General features: G+C 39.6%; 1 protein-coding gene across 1 annotated transcript; it reads right to left on the bottom strand.

Annotated features, from left to right (window-relative positions):
* Positions 1-6,465: 6,465 nt before the first annotated feature.
* LOC118077459 (vomeronasal type-2 receptor 26-like) lies at positions 6,466-16,310 on the bottom strand. Its single transcript, XM_088654691.1, has 6 exons — positions 16,162-16,310; positions 14,264-14,555; positions 10,495-11,370; positions 9,155-9,382; positions 8,060-8,186; positions 6,466-7,367 (listed from the first exon to the last, which is right to left on the bottom strand). The coding sequence occupies exons 1-6, from the start codon at positions 16,308-16,310 to the stop codon at positions 6,466-6,468; spliced, it is 2,574 nt and encodes an 857-aa protein (XP_088510817.1).
* Positions 16,311-23,089: the final 6,779 nt, after the last annotated feature.

The raw sequence follows: 23,089 nt of genomic DNA, 5'->3' as shown, positions 1-23,089 counted from the left end.
CGAATTTTTTGAATCCCCCCATTGGCTTCGACTTACGAATTATTCGACTTACGGAGGTCCGTTCGGAACGGATTGAATCGAGGTACCACTGTATTTTTTAAAATCTGAATAAATAGATAAGCCTATCTGCTTGTTATGACAGCTGGATAGTTTTAGGATACTGACCATACCTTATGTTTTACTGGAGTTTCAGGATTACTCTGCATTCCAGGGCAATATTCCGCTCTATTTCAAGGACTGTTATGACAATTTTATGATAGCATAACCCAACTCTGGGGTCATTTGGGTGGATTATTAATTAGCTAAAGAGCAAAGAATATAAAAACGGGCTGCTGGATTACATCAATGGCACATGTAATCCAGCATCCTGTTCTGACAGTAGCCATCCACATGCCTGGAAGGAACTAGCAAGTAGGATTCAGTTGGAAGTGCATTCTCTCTTTCTGTAGAATCCAGCAACTGGTCAGGCCAATGGCCCTTCTAGTCCAGCATCTTGTTCCCACAGTGGCCTACTAGATGCCTGAAGGAAACCCACAAGTGGGACTCAAGCACAAGAGCAGGCCCAAGTCCAGCCCACGCCCTGCATGGTTTCAAGCAACAGGAGGCAGTGATGGCCAGTAACTTGAATGGTTCTAACATAGGATTAAACAAATCTATGGAGAATAAGGTGATCAAAATGGCCACTCATCATGGTTGGACAGCTCCATGGTTGGAGGCAGTAAGGCTTCTCCATACCAATTGCTGAAAAACGGAGGAGGGACGAAAGCTCTGGATAAGAGGAGACTGAGTGATATGATAGCCTTCCTTCAATATATAAGAGCTGTCACACAGAAGATGGAACAAGCTTGTTTTCTCCTACCCAGGATTGTAGGACAAAAATCATTGGCTTCAAGTTAAAATAAAGGAGATTGCAACTAAGCATTATAAAGAACTTTCTGATGGTAAGAGTTGCTTGACAGTGGGACAGACTGTGGCAACTGTGAATGTGCTGCTCAAGAAATCCACATTGAACCCAACTTTCTGTAAAATCTATCAGCCACTCACCAATACACTATTCCTAGTTGTGATGCATTCCAATGCCCTCTAAGCTTGGTGCCCAGCGTGTTGGATCCAGTAATACTAACCTAAATCCACCTCTGAAGTCACACTCCAATAGCAATGGATCTCTTTAAACAGCAAAATCAGAGATACGGCTGAAGCTACTATTATAGAACATTTGTAAATCAATCAATCAATATAAATAAATAAATGTCATTTTAAAAAAGTGGCCCATAATATTGAATGAATATGAGCATTATACAGCATGTTTATTTGGTTGAGAAAAATAATGGGGAGAAATCTTGGGTGTTGTGTGGAATAAAATAGAGATAAAAAGAATTGAACTCGAAGAGAAGATATAAAAAATAATAATAGAGCTGGATAGGAGAGTATGGAAAGGCTGGGAGGAGGGAGGAAAAAAGTAAGTGATAAATTACCTCAAATAATAGGATAGTTTGGTCTGGTAGAGCATGAGACGTTCTCTCAGGGTCATGGGTTTGAGCCTCATGTTGGGCAAAAGATTCCTGCATTGCAGGGGTTGTACTACATGACCAGCATGGCCCCTTCCAACTCTAAAATACTACGATTCTATGATGTGACAAAGTGATTATAGAATCAGCATGATGAGGAGAAACAAAAGAACTCCACAAGATTATAGCATTATATCATACGGTTCTACATGCCTTCCTTAGAAATAAATTTGTACAAGTTACTAAAAGGTAATTATGACTTTGCTTTGGACCTACATGTGTGTTTACAACAGGGAGAAGGAACCTATGGTTCTCTAGATGTGGATGGACTCAAACTCCCAACGGCTCCAGACAGTTTGTCGATCGTCAGAGACGATGGGAAGCGTAGTTTGGAGGGCCACAAATTCGTTCCCCATCCCTAGTCTATAACCACTACATTCCTTTCCATTACCTTTTCCATAGTACTTATGATCTGACACAACACATGCTGAGAGGGAAAACATCCTTACGCAAATTCTTTCAGTTCATCTAGAAATTTTGTTGTGGGGTGTTCACTGAATAATATTTCTCCAAATATGCAGCCATACTTAGTAACAATTGCTCCAATGGTTAGCTCACCTATCTCATAACACAGCACACATAACAGCATGTGCCTCACACTCAGTTTGAAGAACATGCAGTAACAATATGAGAAGAGGCAAAAGGAATACCACAATCATTGTGAGCGACTTCGTTATGCAGAATGCCCGGGTTCAATCTGTTACACACGACAAGCCTTTTCAAAGGCTATAAAAAATTTGATAAAGTATAAGCTTGTTGTTGGAAAATGGAAGAATTTTGTAAAAAGTCAATTTAAAGGAAATATTGTACTCAGGTTTTGGGTGGTTTTATGTTTTATTATGCTTTGTTATGTTATTGTCATTTATTGTATGTAAACACTTATGGATTCATTTTGGCAAGCAGAGGGAATGGGGCAATATTCTCCCTCCTTTTCTGTTAGGAGCTGATCTTCCTCACGATTGCATTCCCTCATCTTCCGATCCAGACCAGCCCCTGACATACAGTCATAACTCGGTTTAAGTACGCTTCGGTTTGAGTACTTTCAGTTTAAGTACTCCGCGGACCCGTCTGGAACGGATTAATCTACTTTCCATTACTTTCAATGGGAAAGTTTGCTTCAGGTTAAGTACGCTTCAGGTTAAGTACAGACTTCTGGAACCAATTGTGTACTTACTGTACAGGTACCACTGTATTTGGATTCATTTTGTCTTGGCAAGTCTTGGGTTTTTTTGACTCCCTCACAGCTTTCATAACCACCGAAGTTGTGATGAAAGCTGTGAGGGAGTCAAAAACCCCAAGGCTTGCCAATTTGTAGGAAGATGAAATTCTTTCCTGGTCTGAAATACAGTGATTCCTTGGCAAGATTAAGGAGCAAACAACAAGGCATCACAACAGGTGGCCACAATTTTTTAGGGTCAGAAGGTAGGATTCATAGTATTTAACTGGAAGAATTGTAGGGTTGTGCTTTTCCCTTCCAGGAATTGGGGTATTTCATTAAAAGGATCTGAGGAAAAGTGTTTTGTCCATAAGCCCAAAAGCAGTGGTTCCAGTGGGCTGCTACTATTTGATATAATTCCTAGGGTAATTCAAGGCATTCTTGGACTTGTGAATGGCCAGAAAGGGTTCCCAATTTTTCACCAGTTTCACTTCCTGACAAATGCTATGAAGGTTAATTGTCTCCTCTTCATGGAACACAGAGGATGTGATTGCTCCCTTCATTGAGTGTTCTCCAATGACTGACTGAAAATACTGGGGACGCCTTTGTGGAACACCACATTTTCTACCCACAGCCCCACACCCTAAACAGTGTGACATTATGAGATATGAATCTTCATAATGATTGCCAAAAGTCCAAAAGTCATGCAGGCTACCTCTGCATAGTTGAGCCTGCCCCCTTCCATGGCTCTGGTCGGCTTAAATGCAGAGTTTTTCCCTTGCACAGCGGCAGCTGTGTTGGCCACAGAGGGCAACACACAAGTAAATCACAGAGGACAGCTTCTTTATTTACACAGCAATAAATCAGCGGCTCCCGGCGAACAGCACTCCATGTTGCCTCCATTTTGTCGGTGGAAAACGAAACCAAACACAATACAGAGAGCAAAGAAAGATCCCCGTATGTACTCCTCCCTCCTCCCTCCCAGTGGCCAGACTTCACAGCAGACTGCTTAACCCTTTAGCAGCTCTGATGCTCCTCACAAACAGAGTACCAACAGAATATCAAAATTCCTCAGAAATCATTAGAATTTTCAGATGAATAAAAAAAAAACCTAGGAAGGTAATTCGAATCAGTTAGTTTAAAGATAAGATAGCACCTAGGACTTGACAACATTGTACTGCCAGCATAACTTGGCTTGCACTTAATTTCACTGGGATAATGGAAAAATGCTTGGTTGCAAGAGGGGTGCCTACTGCTGAGGAAATTAGGCTTGTTGGAATTCACTATAACATATGTGATACACTTGATCTCTTAGGTCAATATTTTAGTTATTCCAAAGCTTTTAAACTGCTTAGCATTTTTTAAAATCTGTAATTGTTGTACAATCTTTTTTAAAAGCAACAATTTACATATCAAAAGTACAATATGATTTAAAGATACAGCTTAAGGACAATATAACAGTGTACAAAAGAGTACAAAAAATGGTAACGCAGAATTCAGAAAAAAAATTGAAAGATAAGCGCTGTGTGATAGTTTGGAAGTTGTTTTATATATATATATTTATGTATTAAGACTTGAAAGAATGATTGTATAATTTTTTGGTATTGTTATATGTTTTTCTTTTTTAATTGAATGAATAAAGTTTATTTTAAAACCTAAAAAAAAAGAGTACAAAAATTTAGGGAAAATGATCCCAGAAATATTTTTTTTAAAAGCACTGTTCATTGCAAGCTACTTTCCTGCAACATGGCACTGTAAAGTGTGGGAGCTGAATATATGGGTTCTGGGTTTGCAAAGAACTGGGCCTCTAATAGGCCTGAGCTTGCTTCTATCTTAAGGGCATGTTTCTATTAGATGTAAAAAGAATGTTAGCATGAAGTTGCCAGAGAAGGTAAAAGAACAAAGGAAGTACGGAATGTTGGTGGTTTTGACTTCTGTTTTTCTTGTGTTTTCCCTCTAAAGTTAACTTATTGTGGTTTCTTATTAAGTTGGTTGTGAAAAAAGTATCACCCCTTTAAGAAATTGTTAGCTCTGCATGTAGGCAGAACATCCCATTGATGAACTTATAAGAGAGCCTGACTGATGAGGGTGGGGTCTTCTCCAATGGAATTGTCATGTCTAAAAAAACATAATTTTGGATAGACCTTTACTCTAACCAAGGGTGAAGCAAAATAAAAAAATTCCTTCAGTAGCACCTTACAGACCAACTAAGTTTTTATTTTGGTATGAGTTTTCGTGTACATGCACACTTCTTCAGATACACTGGAAACGGAAGTGTCAGACCCTTATATATATACAGAGGGTGGTAATAATACAACCACCAGACTTAACATGGACACTGGTACCAGAGCCTGCAATAAACCCAGATGCCAACTTTGCTGCCACATACACCCGGACAACATCATTACTGGCCCCAACAACTTCCAACATACCATCTCAGGACTATTCAATTGCTCATCTTCTAACATTGTGTATACCATCAAATGCCAACAGTGCCCTTCAGCTCTTTATATTGGACAAACAGGCCAAACCCTACGCCAAAGGATAAATGGACATAAATCTGACATCAGGAACCATAAGACAGAGAAACCAGTAGGAGAACACTTCAGTCTCCCAGGACATTCTATACAAGATCTCAAAGCAGCTGTTTTATTACAGAGAAATTACAGGAACAGACAGGAAAAAGAAGTTGCTGAATTGGAACTAATTACCAAGCTTAAAACCATGGAGCTACCTGGAATGAATAGAGACATCGGATTCTTATCTCATTATGCATGATCAAGCTTTCTTTAGCGCCTCAGCCCTTGTTTTTTCCCCCAGGACTAATTGCAGCCATCAGCAGCCGTTAACAGCCATCCACAGGTTTACCACTCCCATCAGCCCATCACCCATTCCCACCCACCCCCACCACACTCTGTATGGGTCTGACACTTCCGTTTCCAGTGTATCTGAAGAAGTGTGCATGCACACGAAAGCTCATACCAAGATAAAAACTTAGTTGGTCTTTAAGGTGCTACTGAAGGAATTTTTTTATTTTGCTTTGACTCAGACCAACACGGCAACCTACCTGTAACCAGAGGGTGAAGACTTGTGTTTCTTCCACTGAAGGTATGCATATTATCATACATGAAGAAACATAAAATGTAAGCATGCCTGTAAATAAACTTTTCTTTCATGCCTCTTCTAAACACAAATACTGTACAACTTAGCATCACTGTTAAGGCACCCAACAACAGTTCTTATTTTATGTTTATGAAACTAGTACTTCAATATACCTAGTACTGGATTTTTTTTTCAAATGGGAGGAAATGGATTGCTGCTGTATTATATTAACATATTCACCAGTAAACTTCCCATGACCATAAATAACTGATAGTACTCTTATTGGCCTTTTTATTGCTTCATCATTTTTCCACCTCCTGCTCTATAGCCTAGAGGAGAACTTTTTCACAAATGCAGACTTAGCATTTTGCACAAATTGCAGACAATAGTTTGCAACAGACAATGGCTAGTGAATTGAGTCAGATTCATAACAAATGGCAATTAACCACTATTCTAAACTGTAATCCAAAGTTTGTACACAACAAGATGTTTAAATCTATTAAATCTGTTTTTTTTACAAAAGCACTCAATGGAGAAGACTTGAAAAGTTGAAGAAGTTAGTACATACTGTATATTTGCTTTGAATAAATTGCTCAATTGAATATCTTTGTATACATAAATATCCAAACAATTAATTTCCTAAATATTTCTCCTTATTAGCTGGTCCTTTGTGTTCAAGGAAGGCCTCAAGATAATTATGTAGCATTTGGGGGCAAAGATGCAACCTAGTAACCCAGCACTAGAGGACAAAATGGAGAAGATCTCCACAGCTACCATGTATTTTCCTTTTGTGCTTAAATAAGAAGGAACAAAAGACAACCAAACGCTGCAAAAGACCAACATGCTAAAAATGATGAACTTGGCTTCATTGAAACTATCTGGCAACTTCCTGGCCTGAAAAGCCACAATGAAGCTGACAGTGGCCAGAAATCCTAAGTAGCCCAGAACACAGTAGAACAGACTCACAGACCCTTCATTGCATTCCAGTATGATTTCTTCTGTCAGAGAATGCATATCAAAATGTGGAAATGGAGGAGCAGTACATAACCAAACAGCACATATAATGGCTTGAATAGTGGAGCAGCCAAGAAGAAGCGAACTGGCCAATCTTTTCCCCACCCATTTTCTCATCCTGGATCCTGGCTTGGTGGCCATGAAAGCCAAAACCACAGTAATGGTTTTTGCTAATATGCAGGAGACAGCCACTGAGAATATGATACCAAACGCTGTTTGTCTTAAGTAGCAGGTCACTAGGTTCGGTCGGCCAATGAATAGCAAGGAGCACAGGAAGCAAAGCAATAGAGAGATGAGAAGAGAGTAGGTGAGCTCCCGATTGTTGGCTTTGACGATTGGGGTGTCCTTGTTCTTAATGAAAATCGCCAGCACTGCAGCTGTGATTAGAGAAGAAAACAAAATAAAGAAGGCTAAAGTGGTCCCCAAGAGTTCCGTGAAAGAGAGAAAGTTAAGGATCTTAGGAAGGCAGTTATCTTTGTTCTTGTTTGAGAATTGACCTTCTGGGCATTGGAAACAGTTGTCCATATCTGAAAATGGGACAAAGTTTGTATCAATCGTTCAGTAATCAAAGATGTCAAACTCAGCATAGAACTGGGTGATTAAATAAGAGTAGATGAGAATACTTTCTGAAAGTTTCTTCCTCTACATTGGTGCCATTGCTCTTTTCGTCTCAGAACATCCAGCTGGGATTAAGCAAGCTAGATCATTTCAGCATTCATCTTTGGAACACACACACATATAAACACACATACTCTATCAGAATAGACCTTTCTTGTTGTATTTTCACTTATATAAAAATATTGCTGACATTTCTTAGGCAAGACAATAACAAGACTCTGCAACCATACATGTGGGAGGTGTAGAAATCAATGTATAACTCCGCTAATGGTGTGAATAACTCTATGGATGAAGCACAAATCTCCGTCTTCCAGAGATTTCAACTACACCCATGATATGAATGATCTGTATCAAGATGTACATCAAAAACACTGTTATTTGACTTGGAATAAGAGACGGAAATCCCTTCTAGAAAAGCATGGTGATGGTGATGAAATTTGGCAGTATACCAAACACATTTTCTGGACTTGATATAAAATGTTTATGGATCTATGTCAGAACTAGACAATTGCCAACCACATTCTGTTTTAGGGAACTAGATTGACAGTAGAAAAAGGGGATTCAATGGTACAATCCATATTCAGGTCACTATGTCTTCTACCATTCTGGTCTGAAATCTTTCCATCCGGACACGGAGTGCAATCATAGCAACAAAATGGCTCCCCCTCCTTCTTTTTTCTGCTGTAGCCTGGATGACAGTGATCATTACACCTGGCAAGCGGCAGCACCTATCCATTAAAAATGAAGAGAAATAAATTGATGTACCTTTACAAAAAGAAAGAAACACCCACACTCAACGCTGCTGTTGAGAACATTGGGCCCCATGGTAAATGAGAATTAAGTGATTCAAAAAGCATCAAATCGCACAATAATTTTGTACATTAATGACAGATACATAGAAAGGGAAAATGGGGGGAAATGAAAATAATGAACGAGGCATCAACTTCAAAGGGTCCTTTTCCTAATGAGCATATTTTTTTTCTATATTAAAGTCCTGGTGTGATATCCTCGCCGTTCTTAGTTCTATATTAGGAGTTCTCTAAGACACAACCAAGCATAATTAGGAACAGAATTTGATATCAAAAATCTAAGCTGGTTGTTTCTAGTGTCCTGGAGCCTTGCTCTGTTCTCTTCACTGGTCCTGCATTCTCATTTCTAATCTTACTGAAAGGTAAAACAAACAGCTCGTGACGAAATCAGCAACTTCAAGAGCTGGCTGATGATGACCTTGAATCAATTTTTCTGAAAGCCATACATGTATAATCAATTTGTCAAAATAATACAGTAGGGCAGCAGTTTTAATTTACATTCTCTTGCACCGACTTACATTTATTTATTCCAGTGTTTCAAAATTTGGATTGGCCTTTATACTTTTTAAATAATGAGGTGTTAATATATATGGGCAGTATATAACTGAATGAATAAGAGAGAAAATGATCATTTAGTCAATCACTCTGCTCTATGATTTTGTCCCCCATATATGTTACTGAGAATTATAATATATCGGGGTGGGAAGAATTATCAAGGCTCAGTGTTGGAACTCTTCCCATTTAGCACTTAGTCTTACGTTTTCCATATACATGTAAATAAGTAGACAGATAGATTATTCTCCTACTGAATGGAATCACCTGTCATGGTTCTTTATTGTGCCTCTTACTAATTTAAGTTTTATCTTATTTCTATATTTGGATCCCACCTGGTTAAATATTCTGTGCCATGTGATAGCCTCTTCATCCACCGTGAATTTCTGATCAGGTAAAGCCTGTGGATCCATTCCTCCTACTTTCACTCGTAAAAACGATTGGTTTGGGAAAAGTACCCAGTTTACAATATCAAATCCAGATACTAATTCACCATTCTCGTCAAAGGACACTCTGTCACCAGCACTGTTGTTAAAGGAGATACTTTGCAAGAAAGAGTGAAGCTAGAATGAAAAGGGGGAAAAAAGCCAAACAATTTAAACAGAGGCAAGATAGTGAGCGCCATAGCCGCACTGAACCCCTAGGGAACGCCAGCACCAACCAAACTGCTTGTCTGGTCCCCACACCACCGTCACCATCACAACTATCAAAAGGGAGCCTGGGGAGCCCAAAATGACAAGTGAAGAGGCAGCACGGAGCCTCACACCCCCACACCTCGATGATCTTGTTCCCACTGGGACTGAGAGCACCCCAATGAAGTTCCTGGACTAGAGGCCTCGATAGCTAAAGAAATAATGTAGTGAAGTCACCCCCCTGTCTCACACCAGCTTACTTCTGCTGCCACCACTGCCACCACTGCCAAGGGAGAATGGCAGGAGGGGACTGGGAAAGTCAGGGAGGCTGCGAGGGAATGTGCAGCCTAGCCCAGGGTGGACACCAAGCCGAAATCTCTAGAGGTCACCCCAGAACGGGTCCTACCGAACATCTTCCGAAATAACAATTCCCACCAGTGTACCAATGGGAACAATGGGGAGGTGCTTTTTTTATTTTGATTATATATATTGTGGTTTTTATGTTGATCTTTTCTGTGAACCACCGTGAGACCTCTAGGCATAGGGTAGTATATAAATTCAAATAATAATAATAATAATAATAATAATAATAATAATAATAATAATATGTTGTGGCGGACTGTGTTCTTAAAAATCCTACACTATTTTGTGGAAGAACGAGAGTGCCAGAGTTTCTAAAACAAAAATGAATAAAATGAAGTCACCTGCCTAACTTCTCATATGTGATAGTTGTATGCATTGTACTTTCATTTGCTTTTGGTTTTCCTGTTCCCCCTGTATTTTCCTTTTATTTTTGAATCTCTATATTTATTCTTATTCGCTACAGTCATCATTTTACCTCATTTTGTACATAGCAGATATTTGCATATAGCTTTTAAATAATAATAATAATAATAATAATAATAATAATAATAATACCTTTTACTACAACCTGTGTACAATGAAATTAATGCAACCTGTGTACAATGAAATTAATACAACCTGTGTACAATGAAATTAACCAAAATTAACTTTGGAAATTAACTTTGGATGAGGAACACTACCTGCCAAGGTTGTACTTTTACTGGGCTCACTCTACCTCTGTTTGGCATGGCTCTGTGTTTCTGCCTGGCTGAGTACATCTTATGTAAACTATGTCCTATGGCATGAACTGTATTGTAGATGCTGTAGCTTTGGCCAGTCATGCTCATTTCAAAAAGTGTTCCAGGGAGGCTCTCCAAATTCTCTTCACCACTACAGCCATTATTGTTTTCCATGCCGTCCATAGAATCAGAATATGAGCAGCTGAATGCCCTTTCCCAGAAGAGCAAATTGAATCCATCTTCATTTTTTGATTTAGGACGAAGGGTCTGCAGGAATTTTCTGAAGCCCCGCACTTCATTTAAGTGTATTGCAAAAGTGAAGGCGCCATCAAAGACTTGCATATCCATATCCACCTGTGTTGTGTCTGCTGAGAAATCCCATTGGGCTGTCATGATCCATACTTTCCCTATAGCTAATGGTAGGATTTCCTTCACTGCTGCATATGCATATATTTTATATAACAAAAAAGAGATAGTAATAGTTTCTGCATTTACAACCAACACTTGAACACTGGTGTTCGATAGATAAATAGCTTCGTCCAAGATGAAATCAAAGGAATCTAAGGAACTAAAGGCCTCTGCCGCTTGAGCGGTGGCTGGAATTTTCCCCTTGAGTGCTATACAGATTCCATGTTTCAAAAGCATTGGAATCAAGGTCTGGATAAACTTGTCTCCATTATCATCGTCCATGGTGAGGATCCCAACCCACGTCCATTGAAAATGCAGAAGAAGCTGAGCTATCCCTGCATACTGATATTCTTCATTGGGCACCATCCGGTAGAATGAAGGGAGATGGGTTTTAACATGCGTCACTGGAGCAATTATACAATAGGCAATCTAAGTGAAAAGATGTGTAAATTTCAGGGAAATGTCAGGAAAGACTTTTTTTCAAGAGCTCATTGGGTGAGTGGGGGTGACATAAGTTACTCCTGAAAAGTCATAATGGAGAAAACAAATTGCTTCAAACTATATACAGTAGCAGGGACTTTCCACTGAGATCATGTGGTGATCAGTCTCAAGTTAGGCCAGGTTACAATTAACTTGGGAAGGTCCCTATAAAATTATCGCCAAAAAGTATGACATCAATTATATCATACAATATGGTGATGGAAGGAGAGTAGTTCATGTGAATATGATAAAACCTTATTTTAAGGCTGAGGGATGGACACTATATGCCATAAAAGAGGATCCCCAAGACATAAAAAATACCATGTTGGGAAATGGAAACGCACACAAATACAATAGCTGAAGTGAAATTAGATGCACAACTAACACCGTCACAACAAAAAGAAATACAGCAGATTTTATTTGAGTTTGAGCAAGTATTCAGTAATAAACCACGAGTAGCCAAAGGAGTGTTGCATAGAATTGATACGGGAGATGCTAAACCAATAGCAATAAACCCATATCGCATTACAGGCAGTTATGTGGAGAAAGCCGCTTCCGCGCCTGCGACGGAAGCGGCGTTGTGGGCCGACCGACTGCACCACCGCGTAGGGGCTGCGAGTTCAGCCCCTACGCGATGGTGGCTTCCCGCCTGCGTCATCCCCCGACCAGCCAATGAGAATGGTCGGGGCGGAGCCGGGAGTTTTAAAGCTCCCCGCAGGCGGGAAGCCGACCTCTTCTCTCCCTCGTTCGCCGGAGCGAACAGTTCATCGGTTTTTTGCCTCGTCGTTTTTTTTTTTCTCGTCGTTTTTCTCTTTGGCTCCTGCTGTTTTTTGTTCCCCTGTTGCCTCCTACCTGGCCTTTTAAGCGAACAGCCTTAAAGAGCGGAGGGAACCCGGGATCGTCGGGCGGCTGCCACCGGCGCTACCGCTCATCAGCTGTGCGGCGGGACCGATCGCCAGCTGTTTTTTAATTTTTTTTTTCAACAAATAGCGGGGAACCGACAGCCTCTGGCAGGTTCGGAAGGAGGGACATAGCCACACAATGTTAACAAAGAGAGAAAGCATAAGGCTGAAAGCCCAAACCTAAGTCAAGAAAGAGTCATGACAGCTACAAGTGCAGAGCTTGTCATTCTACCAACACATACTAACCAAGAAATGCCAGTTGCTTCTGAAGCAAAAATTCCAAAGCCTAGATGCAGACTCAAAGTACTACCACCAGACTGTCCATTTGAGGGTGATGTTATTCATGAGAGAGATAAGATTGACAGAGAGGGCAGCCTATTGCAGCCATGTGCAACAGTCAGAGACGGAAACCGATTTTACCTCAATAGCAAGTCGTCTCTAAACCATCATGGTCAAGTGTGTTATCATCATTTGGTCCCGAAGAAAACTACAGTGAAACCAAAGATGCCTGAAAGCTGAATTGCATCCAAGTCAGTTGCTGCACCACCGAGAGCTCCAAATTCAAGAGGACAAAGCAAGACTTTTAAGTTGTCATGAAGATATAAAAGACTTTCTGAACATAGTGGGTGCTTTATCGCGAAAGCCAGAGACTAATAATGACTAAAGACAATTGCCTCTTCAAATCAGTATTGCATGTCAATTGAACTGCATTCTATTGCATGTAACAAAGATACACATTTGCATGTTGTATGACAAAGTTTGATGTTTATAAGTTGATGTGGTTATAGGGAAAGGTAACGAATATTTAATGTAGATTCAAATGTTTGCATTTTAAATTGTGTTGTTTGATCAGGAGGTAACTTGGAAAAGTACCCCTCCTGATCAAACCGGAAATGGGGGAAGGTATGAGGCGATCAGCCTCAAGTTAGGCCAGGTTACTAAGGGTTAACAAAATAGAACTGTTAGAACCCAAGGGGGTGCGCTCTGGCTGAGTATAAAAACCCCACCCCTGGAGTCAGTTTGTGAGGTAGTCAGTTGGTCAGGTAGTCGGTTGGAGGTAGTCGGTTGGTCGGGGGAGTAGATTGGAGAGGAGAGTTAGTTGAGAGTTAGTTGTTAGTAGAGATAGAGCTGGTTTAAATACTGAGGTGAGGCATAGATGGTGTGGGTTATTAATCAGTCAGGATAGAGAGTTTGAGTGCTTATTTACAAAAACAATTAGTTGTTTTTAGTGGTAATAGGCCGGTAATAGTTATAATTAGAGGTAATAGGCCGGTATAGGAAACATCTGTTATTTGGAACATTATTAAGACTAATACAGAAACCATTACGCTTATGTACCAACAATAAAGCAACATATTTTTACTTCCACAATATCCTGGTCTGAAGTGATTAATAAGTGACAGCAGATATTTATTTTGTCGTTGGCGCAGTCATCAATGGACTGTAAAACGTCCGGGGGTGTTGCGCAGGTCAGGGTGACCGCGACAGATCATTTAGTCAGTTGCTAGGTTTCTTATTCTATCTTTGACTACCCATTCTATGCCAGAGATAGTGGAATGAGAAGGGTGTCACACTTGCCAGTGGGAGATGCTCTGGCCCAGCTGCAAGACATACCCTTGAGTGGTAGCAATTCTATTTGTAGTTGTTTTTGGGAGGGGGGGAGGGTTACCACTTCTGCCTTCCTATAAATAACGTGATTAATTGTTCACTTTTCCTCTTGCATGAATAGGGGGGCCATATAACACAGTTGTGTTAACTACACATTCTTTATTAGCTGACTCACACTTTCTTTTCAAAAAGAACAAAAGAAACACTTCAAAAGCCAATAGTAGAAAAGTAAATATTATCTCACATAATAATAATAAACTTATTATTCATATCCCATCCATCTGGCTGGGTTTCCATGTGGGAAAGCTGCATAGCCAATCCAAATATTTTACCTGTGGAATCTTGTAGATGCCTAACAGAGTAGCCATGTAAAGGGAGATTTCAGAGTCAAGTCCTCCAATGACGGCCATCAGATTCTTCTGCTTATTGCATTTGAAGTTGGGGACTACAGTTTTATGACTGGAAAGAAGTTTCAGGGTGTTCTGATGAGTCATCCTTGCATTTGTATAACTGTCATAAATGTGGAAGCCAAGACTGACATTTGGTAGAAGTTCAGGATTCTCGTTTATCTCCTTGACAGCAAATGCCAAAGACAAGATACGCTGGTAGCTCTTTGTCCTTGAACTGAAGAAAGAGTCAATTAAGGCGGATATATATAGCACTTCATCAACCATCAGTTTTTAAAATATTTGTTAGATTACCCTACATCTAACTGGAAGGAATATTAGGATAGAATCCTGCCTGCTTTATAAGAAAGAATTTAACACGGTAACAAATTTACTAACAGTAGCTAGCACGATAATAGCCAGAACATGGAAAACTTTGCAATTAATAAATATTGTTCACTGGTATAATATCTATGGATCCATTCCCCCTTTTTATTAATAAATGTTTATTAATATACATATTATTTTTCTAACAACTGCCCCCCCCATGTTTTAATAACATTCTTGTCAGGTGACACAATATGCATGTTTGTTTCTTTAAAGTATTATACTTCAGTTTTATTATGTTGCACTAGTTTTAAATGAGATCTTGTGCACAACACACACACACACACACACACGCGTATGCATGCATGCACGTGTATGTATGTATGTATGTATGTATGTATGTATGTATGTATGTTATATGACTTTGCAGTATCGGAGGAATAATAAATAAATAAATAATATCATGACTTAATATCACAGTAGTAGTTCTTAAACAATTATTGCTCTGAACCATAGATCTTAAGATTCCAAATTGAAAGCATTAATAAATCCAAACTCAGCTGTGTATAAACTGAAGGTACACAGGATTGTACTCTCAGACAGTTTTGATTAGAAACTGCAATGCCCTCATACATTTTCTAAGGATTAAACTCAACTGCCCCCAAATATACACACACAAACACACCATTGTTCAGCCCCTATGGAAGATTTGTAATGCCACATCACAATCATGGCTTTGCATGAAACCAGAGTGGGGTAGGGAAATAAAGCAGAAGGCAGGTTGCACAACAGCAGTGGCCCTGGCAAGGGAGCAAGAAGGGAGCAACACTGCAAGGGGGAAAGCCGTGGTTTAAACACTGGTAGAAGTTTCAATAAAGCTGGATTGGGAGGAACTGTGAGGAAAATTGCCAAAGACATAGGTTTGAGTACTATGGAATATTTGGGAGCTCTCACTCAAGAAGCTGCTGAGGAATGAAAAACAGCGAAGTCTTAGAGCAATGAGAAGTGAATACAGAATAACTATCTGGTGATTTTAAACGAAAGCAGAGGTTTCAGTAGAGTGAACAGAGTTCAACATGGGGTTTGCAGTTTAAAACAAAATATGAGTGCAGTGAAAAGGCAGTTTTAAAAAGTTCTGTTGCGTTAGCTTTTCACTCTTAGCTTCTGTGGTCTACCCTTATCTGTTATTTCTTCTGCCTAAAAGTGGTTGGTTGGTTGGTTTGATTGATTGATTGATTGATTGATTGATTGAAAATACCTTGGTGTACCCCCTCCCCACATTTTGTTTTAAAAGTACTACTTTTTTTCTCAGCTTCACTTCACCTCCATTTACTCAAAACTTCTTTAGCTGAGAAAAACATCTTCTCCTCCCCTCACACACAAACCTGGTTTTGAAGACAAAGGTGAGAATCAGTGCAAAGTAGGGCTACATTACAGACTTTTTAAAACCACTTTTTTCAAGTAATAGTAATAGTTATGACCTGGCCTGAAGTACGCAGAGAAAACATACTCCTTACATAAGTTTTAGTCCTTCCAGATACTCGTTTGTGGGATGTACCCTGAATGATAGTTCATCAGATAAGAAGCCATATTGAGATACCATAAATCCAATCGTTAGGTCCCCTGACTGATAATATTGATGTGGGAACTGGGGGGAATCAATCATGGTACGCATAATGTCATGTGACTCACAGTCAGTCTGAGGGAGTCGCAGAAACAAGAGAAGCAGAGGCAAAAGAAACAACCCTGTCATCTTGAGCCACATATTCATGCAGAATGCCCAGCATCAATCTAAAATCAACCTCCAGCCTGTTCAGTGGCTCTGGACCCTTTCTGAGGAAGGCAATCTCACACAGATCAGTCTGACAGCTGTAACCTCTTCAGCACCCAACATCCCAGCACTGAATATTCAATATCTACTTTCAGAGTTTGTTAATTATTGTGATTGTGATTGGAGAAAATCCACATGGGATTTGGCAATATGCATGCCGACAACTAATAATTTCTGAAGATTTCAAAGATGGTTCCTCAGTGTATTACATTGTGCAAAACATTACTTGTGGCTGAACAATATAATAAAATATTATTACAGTGGTACCTCGACTTACGAATGACTCAACCTACAAATGTTTCGAGTTACGAACAGAGTTCCGTCCACCATTTTGGATGCGGTTTAGATAGGATTTTTTCGACTTACAAATTTTTAGATAGGGTTTTTTGGACTTACGAATGTTTTAATCCCCCCATTGGCTTCGACTTACGAATTTATCGACTTACGAAGGTCTGTTCGGAACAGATTAAATTCGTAAATCGAGGTACCACTGTATTTTTAAAGATCTGACTTAATAGATAAGTCTATCTGCTTGCTATGACAGCTGGGTAATTTTAGGATACTGATGATAACTTATGTTTTACTGGAGTTTCAGGATTACTCTGCATTCCAGGGAAATATTCCGCTTTATTTCAAGGACTGTTATGACAATTTTATGATAGCATAACCCAACTCTGTGGTCATTTGGGTGGATTATTAATTAGCTAAAGAGCAAAGAATATAAAAATGGCCTGCTGGATTACATCAATGGCACATGTAATCCAGCATCCTGTTCTGACAGTAGCCAACCACATGCCTGGAAGGAACTAGCAAGTAGGATTCCATTTGAAGTGCATTCTCCCTTTCTGTAGATTCCAGCAACTGGTCAGGCCAATGGCCCTTCTAGTCCAGCATCCTGTTCCCAAAGTGGCCTACCAGATGCCTGAAGGAAACCCACAAGTGGAACTCAAGCACAAGAGCAGGCCCAAGCCCAGCCCATGCCCTGCATGGTTACAAGCAACAGGCGGCAGTGATGGCAGTAACTTGAATGGCTCTAAAATGGGATTAAACAAATCCATGGAGAATTAGGTGATCAAAATGGCCACTCATCATGGTTGGACAGCTCCATAGTTGGAGGCAGTAAGGCTTCTCCAAACCAATTGCTGAAAAATACAGGAGGGATGAAAGCTCTGGAGAAGAGGAGACTGAGAGGAGATATGATAGCCTTCCTTCAATATCTAAAGAGCTGTCGCACAGAAGATGGAATAAGCTTGTTTTCTCCTACCCAGGAGGGTAGGACAAAAATCAATGGCTTCAAGTTAAAAGAAAGGAGATTGCAACTAAGCATTATGAAGAACTTTCTGATGGTAAGAGATGCTTGACAGTGGGACAGACTGTGGCAACTGTGAATGTGCTGCTCAAGAAATCACATTGAACCCAACTTTCTGTAAAATCTATCAGCCACTCACCAATACAATATTCCTAGTTGTGATGCATTCCAATGCCCTCTAAGCTTGGTGCCCAGTGTGTTGGATCCAGTAATACTAACCTAAATCCACCTCTGAAGTCACACTCCAATAGCAATGGATCTCTTTGAACAGCAAAATCAGAGATACAGCTGAAGTTACTATTATAGAACATTTATAAATCAATCAATCAATCAATATAAATAAATAAATGTCATTTTAAAAAAGCGGCCCACAATATTGAATGAATATGAGCATCATACAGTATGTTTCTTTGGTTGAGAAAAATAATGGGGAGAAATCTTGGGTGTTGTGTGGAATAAAATAGAAAGAAATGAACTCGAAGAGAAGATACAAAAAATAATAATACAGCTGGATAGGAGAGTATGGAAAGGCTGAGAGGAGGGAGGAAAAATTAAGTGATAAATTACCTCAAATAATAGGATAGTTCGGTCTGGTAGAGCATAAGACTTTCTCTCAGGGTCATGGGTTTGAGCCTCATGTTGGGCAAAAGATTCCTGCATTGCAGGGGTTGTACTACATGACCCGCATGGCCCCTTCCAACTCTAAAATACTACGATTCTATGATGTCAGAAAGTGACATGTGGAATATAGAATCAGGATGATGAGGAGAAACAAAGACAACAACATGCCAAACCAAGTCAAACCAAAATAACAAACAAATATAAAGTATATGTGAGCTGAGAGGGTTAATAGCTCAGCATATCGTCCTTGTGTCACGGGGCTTGTTCTCATATAAACAGGAAGTACTACCTGTTGCTGTTGTAACTTTCTGTTATATGAGACTGTATGTTATTATTCTGTCTGTTCTCTCGCAGTCCACAGCTGAGATGGAGTTGAACTTTCCCAGTTGAGAGCTGCCTTAAACAATAAATCTTCTTTGTTTAATGAGCTAAGAAGTCAACGTGATTTATTTCACAGGCGGAAAAGTCGGATAACGCTAACTGCTGCTACGAGCTGTTATCTGCATTTGGGAAGAAAGTTTCTGGACTTTTGAACAGAGGCTCAAGCGAAAGCGGGCCGGACATTGTCTGCTATGCAGCTAGAATTGTTTCGTAGGCAGATAGATTTCTCTGCTATCTATTGCCTCACAAAGCTGTGTTATTGATAATTGCCAATTAGACAATTGGATAATCAAATAGTATATTACATAGGAGAAAGACTATATACATCTTTTAGCCAAGTACTAAGCCAAAATGACCATCCAAAGAGTCGATATACTGGTTCCTGTCGCTGTCAATGCTTGTATCGTCTGTCTGTTAACAGATTAAGTAATTTCTAGTGCTGTTAGTGCTTCATTCCTGTGTCTCATCACCTGTAACTGATTACCAGTTCTTTAATGTTAGTTCTGAGTATGGAAATCTTCGAAATCTTGGTTCACTTTTATTGATAAATGAATAAGACATAAATTTCAAAGGAAATATTAGCCTAAGACAATAAATAGTGCTTAAGCGTGTTTTGTTACAAAGTTTAGATCTTAACAGTTCAGTAGGAAAGCATTCATATGTCCAAAGTTCGATCAGTGACATTTAAGCAAGTATAAGGCAAATTGCTTATGATGGTAGGAAGCTGTTTTGATTAGAACATACTAGGCTTTTAAACAGTTTCCTAAGATTATAGCATTGTATCATACTGTTTTTCATGCCTTCCTAAGAAATAAATTCGTACAAGTTACTAGGAGGTAATTACGACTTTGCTTTGGACCTACGTGTGTGTTTACAACAGGGAGAAGGATCCTATGGTTCTCTAGATGTGGATGGACTCAAACTCCCATCAGCTCCAGACAGTTTGTTAATCATCAGAGACTATGGGAAGCGCAGTCTGGAGGGCCACAAATTCGCTCCCTATCCCTAGTCTACAACCACTACTTTCCCTTTCATTAAATTTTCCTTAGTACATAGTACTTAGGACTTATGATCTAACACAACATACTGAGTAACAATTGCTCCAATGGTTAGCTCACCTGTCTCATAATATTGATATGGGAGCTGGAAACGATCTACCACAGCACACATATCAGCATGTGCCTCACACTCAGTTTGAGTTACATGCAGTAACAATATGATAAGAGGCAAAAGAAATACCACAATCATTGTGAGCTACTTCGTTATGCAGAATGCCTGGGTTCAATCTGTTACACACTACAAGCCTTTTCAAAGCCTATAAAATTTTTGATAAAGGGAAATTCACAGACTTTCAGGCTGTTAATCATTGTGCTTGCGATTTCACAAAAACCCATGTGGGAATTGGCAAGATGAATGATGACATTTAGCAATTTGTGATATTGAAATTGTTCAAAGTTATCTCCCACAAGTATTGCACTTTGTAAGACATCACTTGTTGGTGGAAAATGGAAGGATATTGTAAAAAGTCAAGTTAAGCGAAATATTGTACTCTGGTTTTGGATGGTTTTATGATGTTTTGTTATGCTCTGTTATGTTATTTTTATTTATTGTTTGTAAACACTTTTGGATTCATTTTGGCAAGCAGAGGGAGTGGGGCAAATATTCCCCCACCTCTTCTGTTAGGAGCTGATCTTCCTCACGATTGCATTCCCTAATCATCTGATCCAAACCAGCCCCTGCCATACAGTCATACCTCGGTTTAAGTACGCTTCGGTTTGAGTACTTTCAGTTTAAGTACTCCGCGGACCCGTCTGGAATGTATTAATCCACTTTCCATTACAGGTTAAGTATGGACTTCCAGAACCAATTACACTAATACTTTGGGTTAAGTACGCTTCAGCATGAGTACTCCGTGGACCCGTCTGGAATGGATTTATCCACTTTCCATTACTTTCAATGGGAAATTTCGCTTCAGGTTAAGGATGCTTCAGGTTAAGTACGGACTTCCAGAACCAATTACACTCATACCTTGGGTTAAGTACGCTTCAGGTTGAGTACTCCGTGGAACCGTCTGGAATGGATTAATCCACTTTCCATAACTTTCAATGGGAAAGTTCGCTTCAGGTTAAGTACAGACTTCCGGAACCAATTGTGTACTTAAACCAAGGTACCACTGTCTTTGCATTCATTTTGTCTCCTACCTTCTAACCCTAAAATTTTGTGGATACTTGTGAGGCCTTGTTGTTTGCTCCTTGATCTTGCCAAGGAATCACTGTATTTCGGACGAGGAAGGAATTTCATCTTCCTACAAATTGGCAAGTCTTGGGGGTTTTGACTCCCTCACAGCTTTCATCACAACTTCGGTGGTTAGGCATTTGGTAGGATTCATAGTATTTAACTGGAAGAATTGTAGGGTTGTGCTTTTCCCTTCCAGGAAATGGGGTATTTCATTAAAAGGATCTGAGGAAAAGTGTTTGGTCCATAAGCCCAAAAGCAGTGGTTCCAGTGGGCTGCTACTATTTGATATAATTCCTAGGGCAATTCAAGGCATTCTGGGACGTGTGAATGGCCAGAAAGGGCTCCCAATTTCTCACCAGTTTCACTTCCTGACAAATGCTATGAAGGTTAATTGTCTCCTCTTCATGGAACACAGAGGATGTGATTGCTCCCTTCATTGAGTGTTCTCCAATGACTGACTGAAAATACTGGGGATGCCTTTGTGGAACGCCACATTTTCTACCCACAGCCCCACACCCTAAACAGTGTGACATTATGAGATATGAATCTTCATAATGATTGCCAAATGTCTGGTCGGCTAAAATGCAGAGTTTTTCCCTTGCACAGCGGCAGCTGTGTTGGCCACAGAGGGCAACACACAAATAAATCACAGAGGACAGCTTCTTTCTTCTAAGCTAAGTCCTTTATTTACACAGCAATAAATCAGCGGCTCCCGGCGAACAGCACTCCATGTTGCCAGTGGAAAACGAAACCAAACACAATACAGAGAGCAAAGAAAGATCCCCGTATGTACTCCTCCCTCCTCCCTCCCAGCGGCCAGACTTCATAGCAGACTGCTTAACCCTTATGCTCCTCACAAACAGAGTACCAACAGAATATCAAAAAAACCTCAGAAATTATTACAATTTTCTGATGATTAAAAAAAAAACCTAGGAAGGTAATTCGAATCAGTTAGTTTAAAGATAAGATAGCACCTAGGACTTGACAACATTGTACTGCCAGCATAACTTGGCTTGCACTTAATTTCGCTGGGATAATGGAAAAATGCTTGGTTGCAAGAGGGGTGTCTACTGCTGAGGAAATTAGGCTTGTTGGAATTCACCAGAACATATGTGATACACTTGATCTCTTAGGTCAATATTTTAGTTATTCCAAAGCTTTTAAACTGCTTAGAATTTTTTTTTAAATCTGTAATTGTTGTACAATCTTTTTTACAAGCAGCAATTTACAGATCAAAAGTACAATATGATTTAAAGATACAGCTTAAGGACAATATAACAGGTTACAAAAGAGTACAAAAAAATTAGGGAATATGATCCCAGAAATATTTTTTTTTAAAGCACTGTTCATTGCAAGCTACTTTCCTGCAACATGGCACTGTAAAGTGTGGGAGCTGAATATATGGGTCCTGGGTTTGCAAAGAACTGGGCCTCTAATAGGCCTGAGCTTGCTTCTATCTTAAGGGCATGTTTATCTTAGATGTAAAAAGAAAGTTATCATGAAGTTGCCAGAGAAGGTAAAAGAATAAAGGAAGTATTTCGTGTGTGCATGCACACGAAAGCTCATACCAAGATAAAAACTTAGTTGGTCTTTAAGGTGCTACTGAATGATTTTTTTTATTTTACTTCGACCCAGACCAACACGGCTACCTACCTGTAAAGGAAGTACAGAATGTTGGAGGATTTGACTTCAGCAATACTGTTTTTCTTGTGTTTTCCCTCTAAAGTTAGCTTATTGTGGTTTCTTATTAAGATGGTTGTGAAAAAAGTATCATCCACTTAAGAAGCTGTTAGCTCTGTATGTTTAGGCAGAACATCTAATTGATGAACTTATAAGAGATTCTGACTGATGTGGGTGGGGTCTTCTCCAATGCAATTGCCATGTCTAAATAAACATAATCTTGGATAGACCTTTACTCTAACCAGAGGGTGAAGACTTGTGTTTCTTCCACTGAAGGAGTATGTGCATCTGAAAGAGGTTTATAAAAAAGGGCACTTGACCCTCAGATAAAAATATATAATACAATTTCATTCAAGTGGGGAAGGAACAATGTGGTGGTAATAAA

This window comes from Zootoca vivipara, chromosome 12, assembly GCF_965207765.1.
Source record: "Zootoca vivipara chromosome 12, rZooViv2.hap1.1, whole genome shotgun sequence".
NCBI classification, from domain to species: Eukaryota; Metazoa; Chordata; class Lepidosauria; order Squamata; family Lacertidae; genus Zootoca; species Zootoca vivipara.
This window is presented reverse-complemented; position numbering and strand designations above follow the sequence as displayed.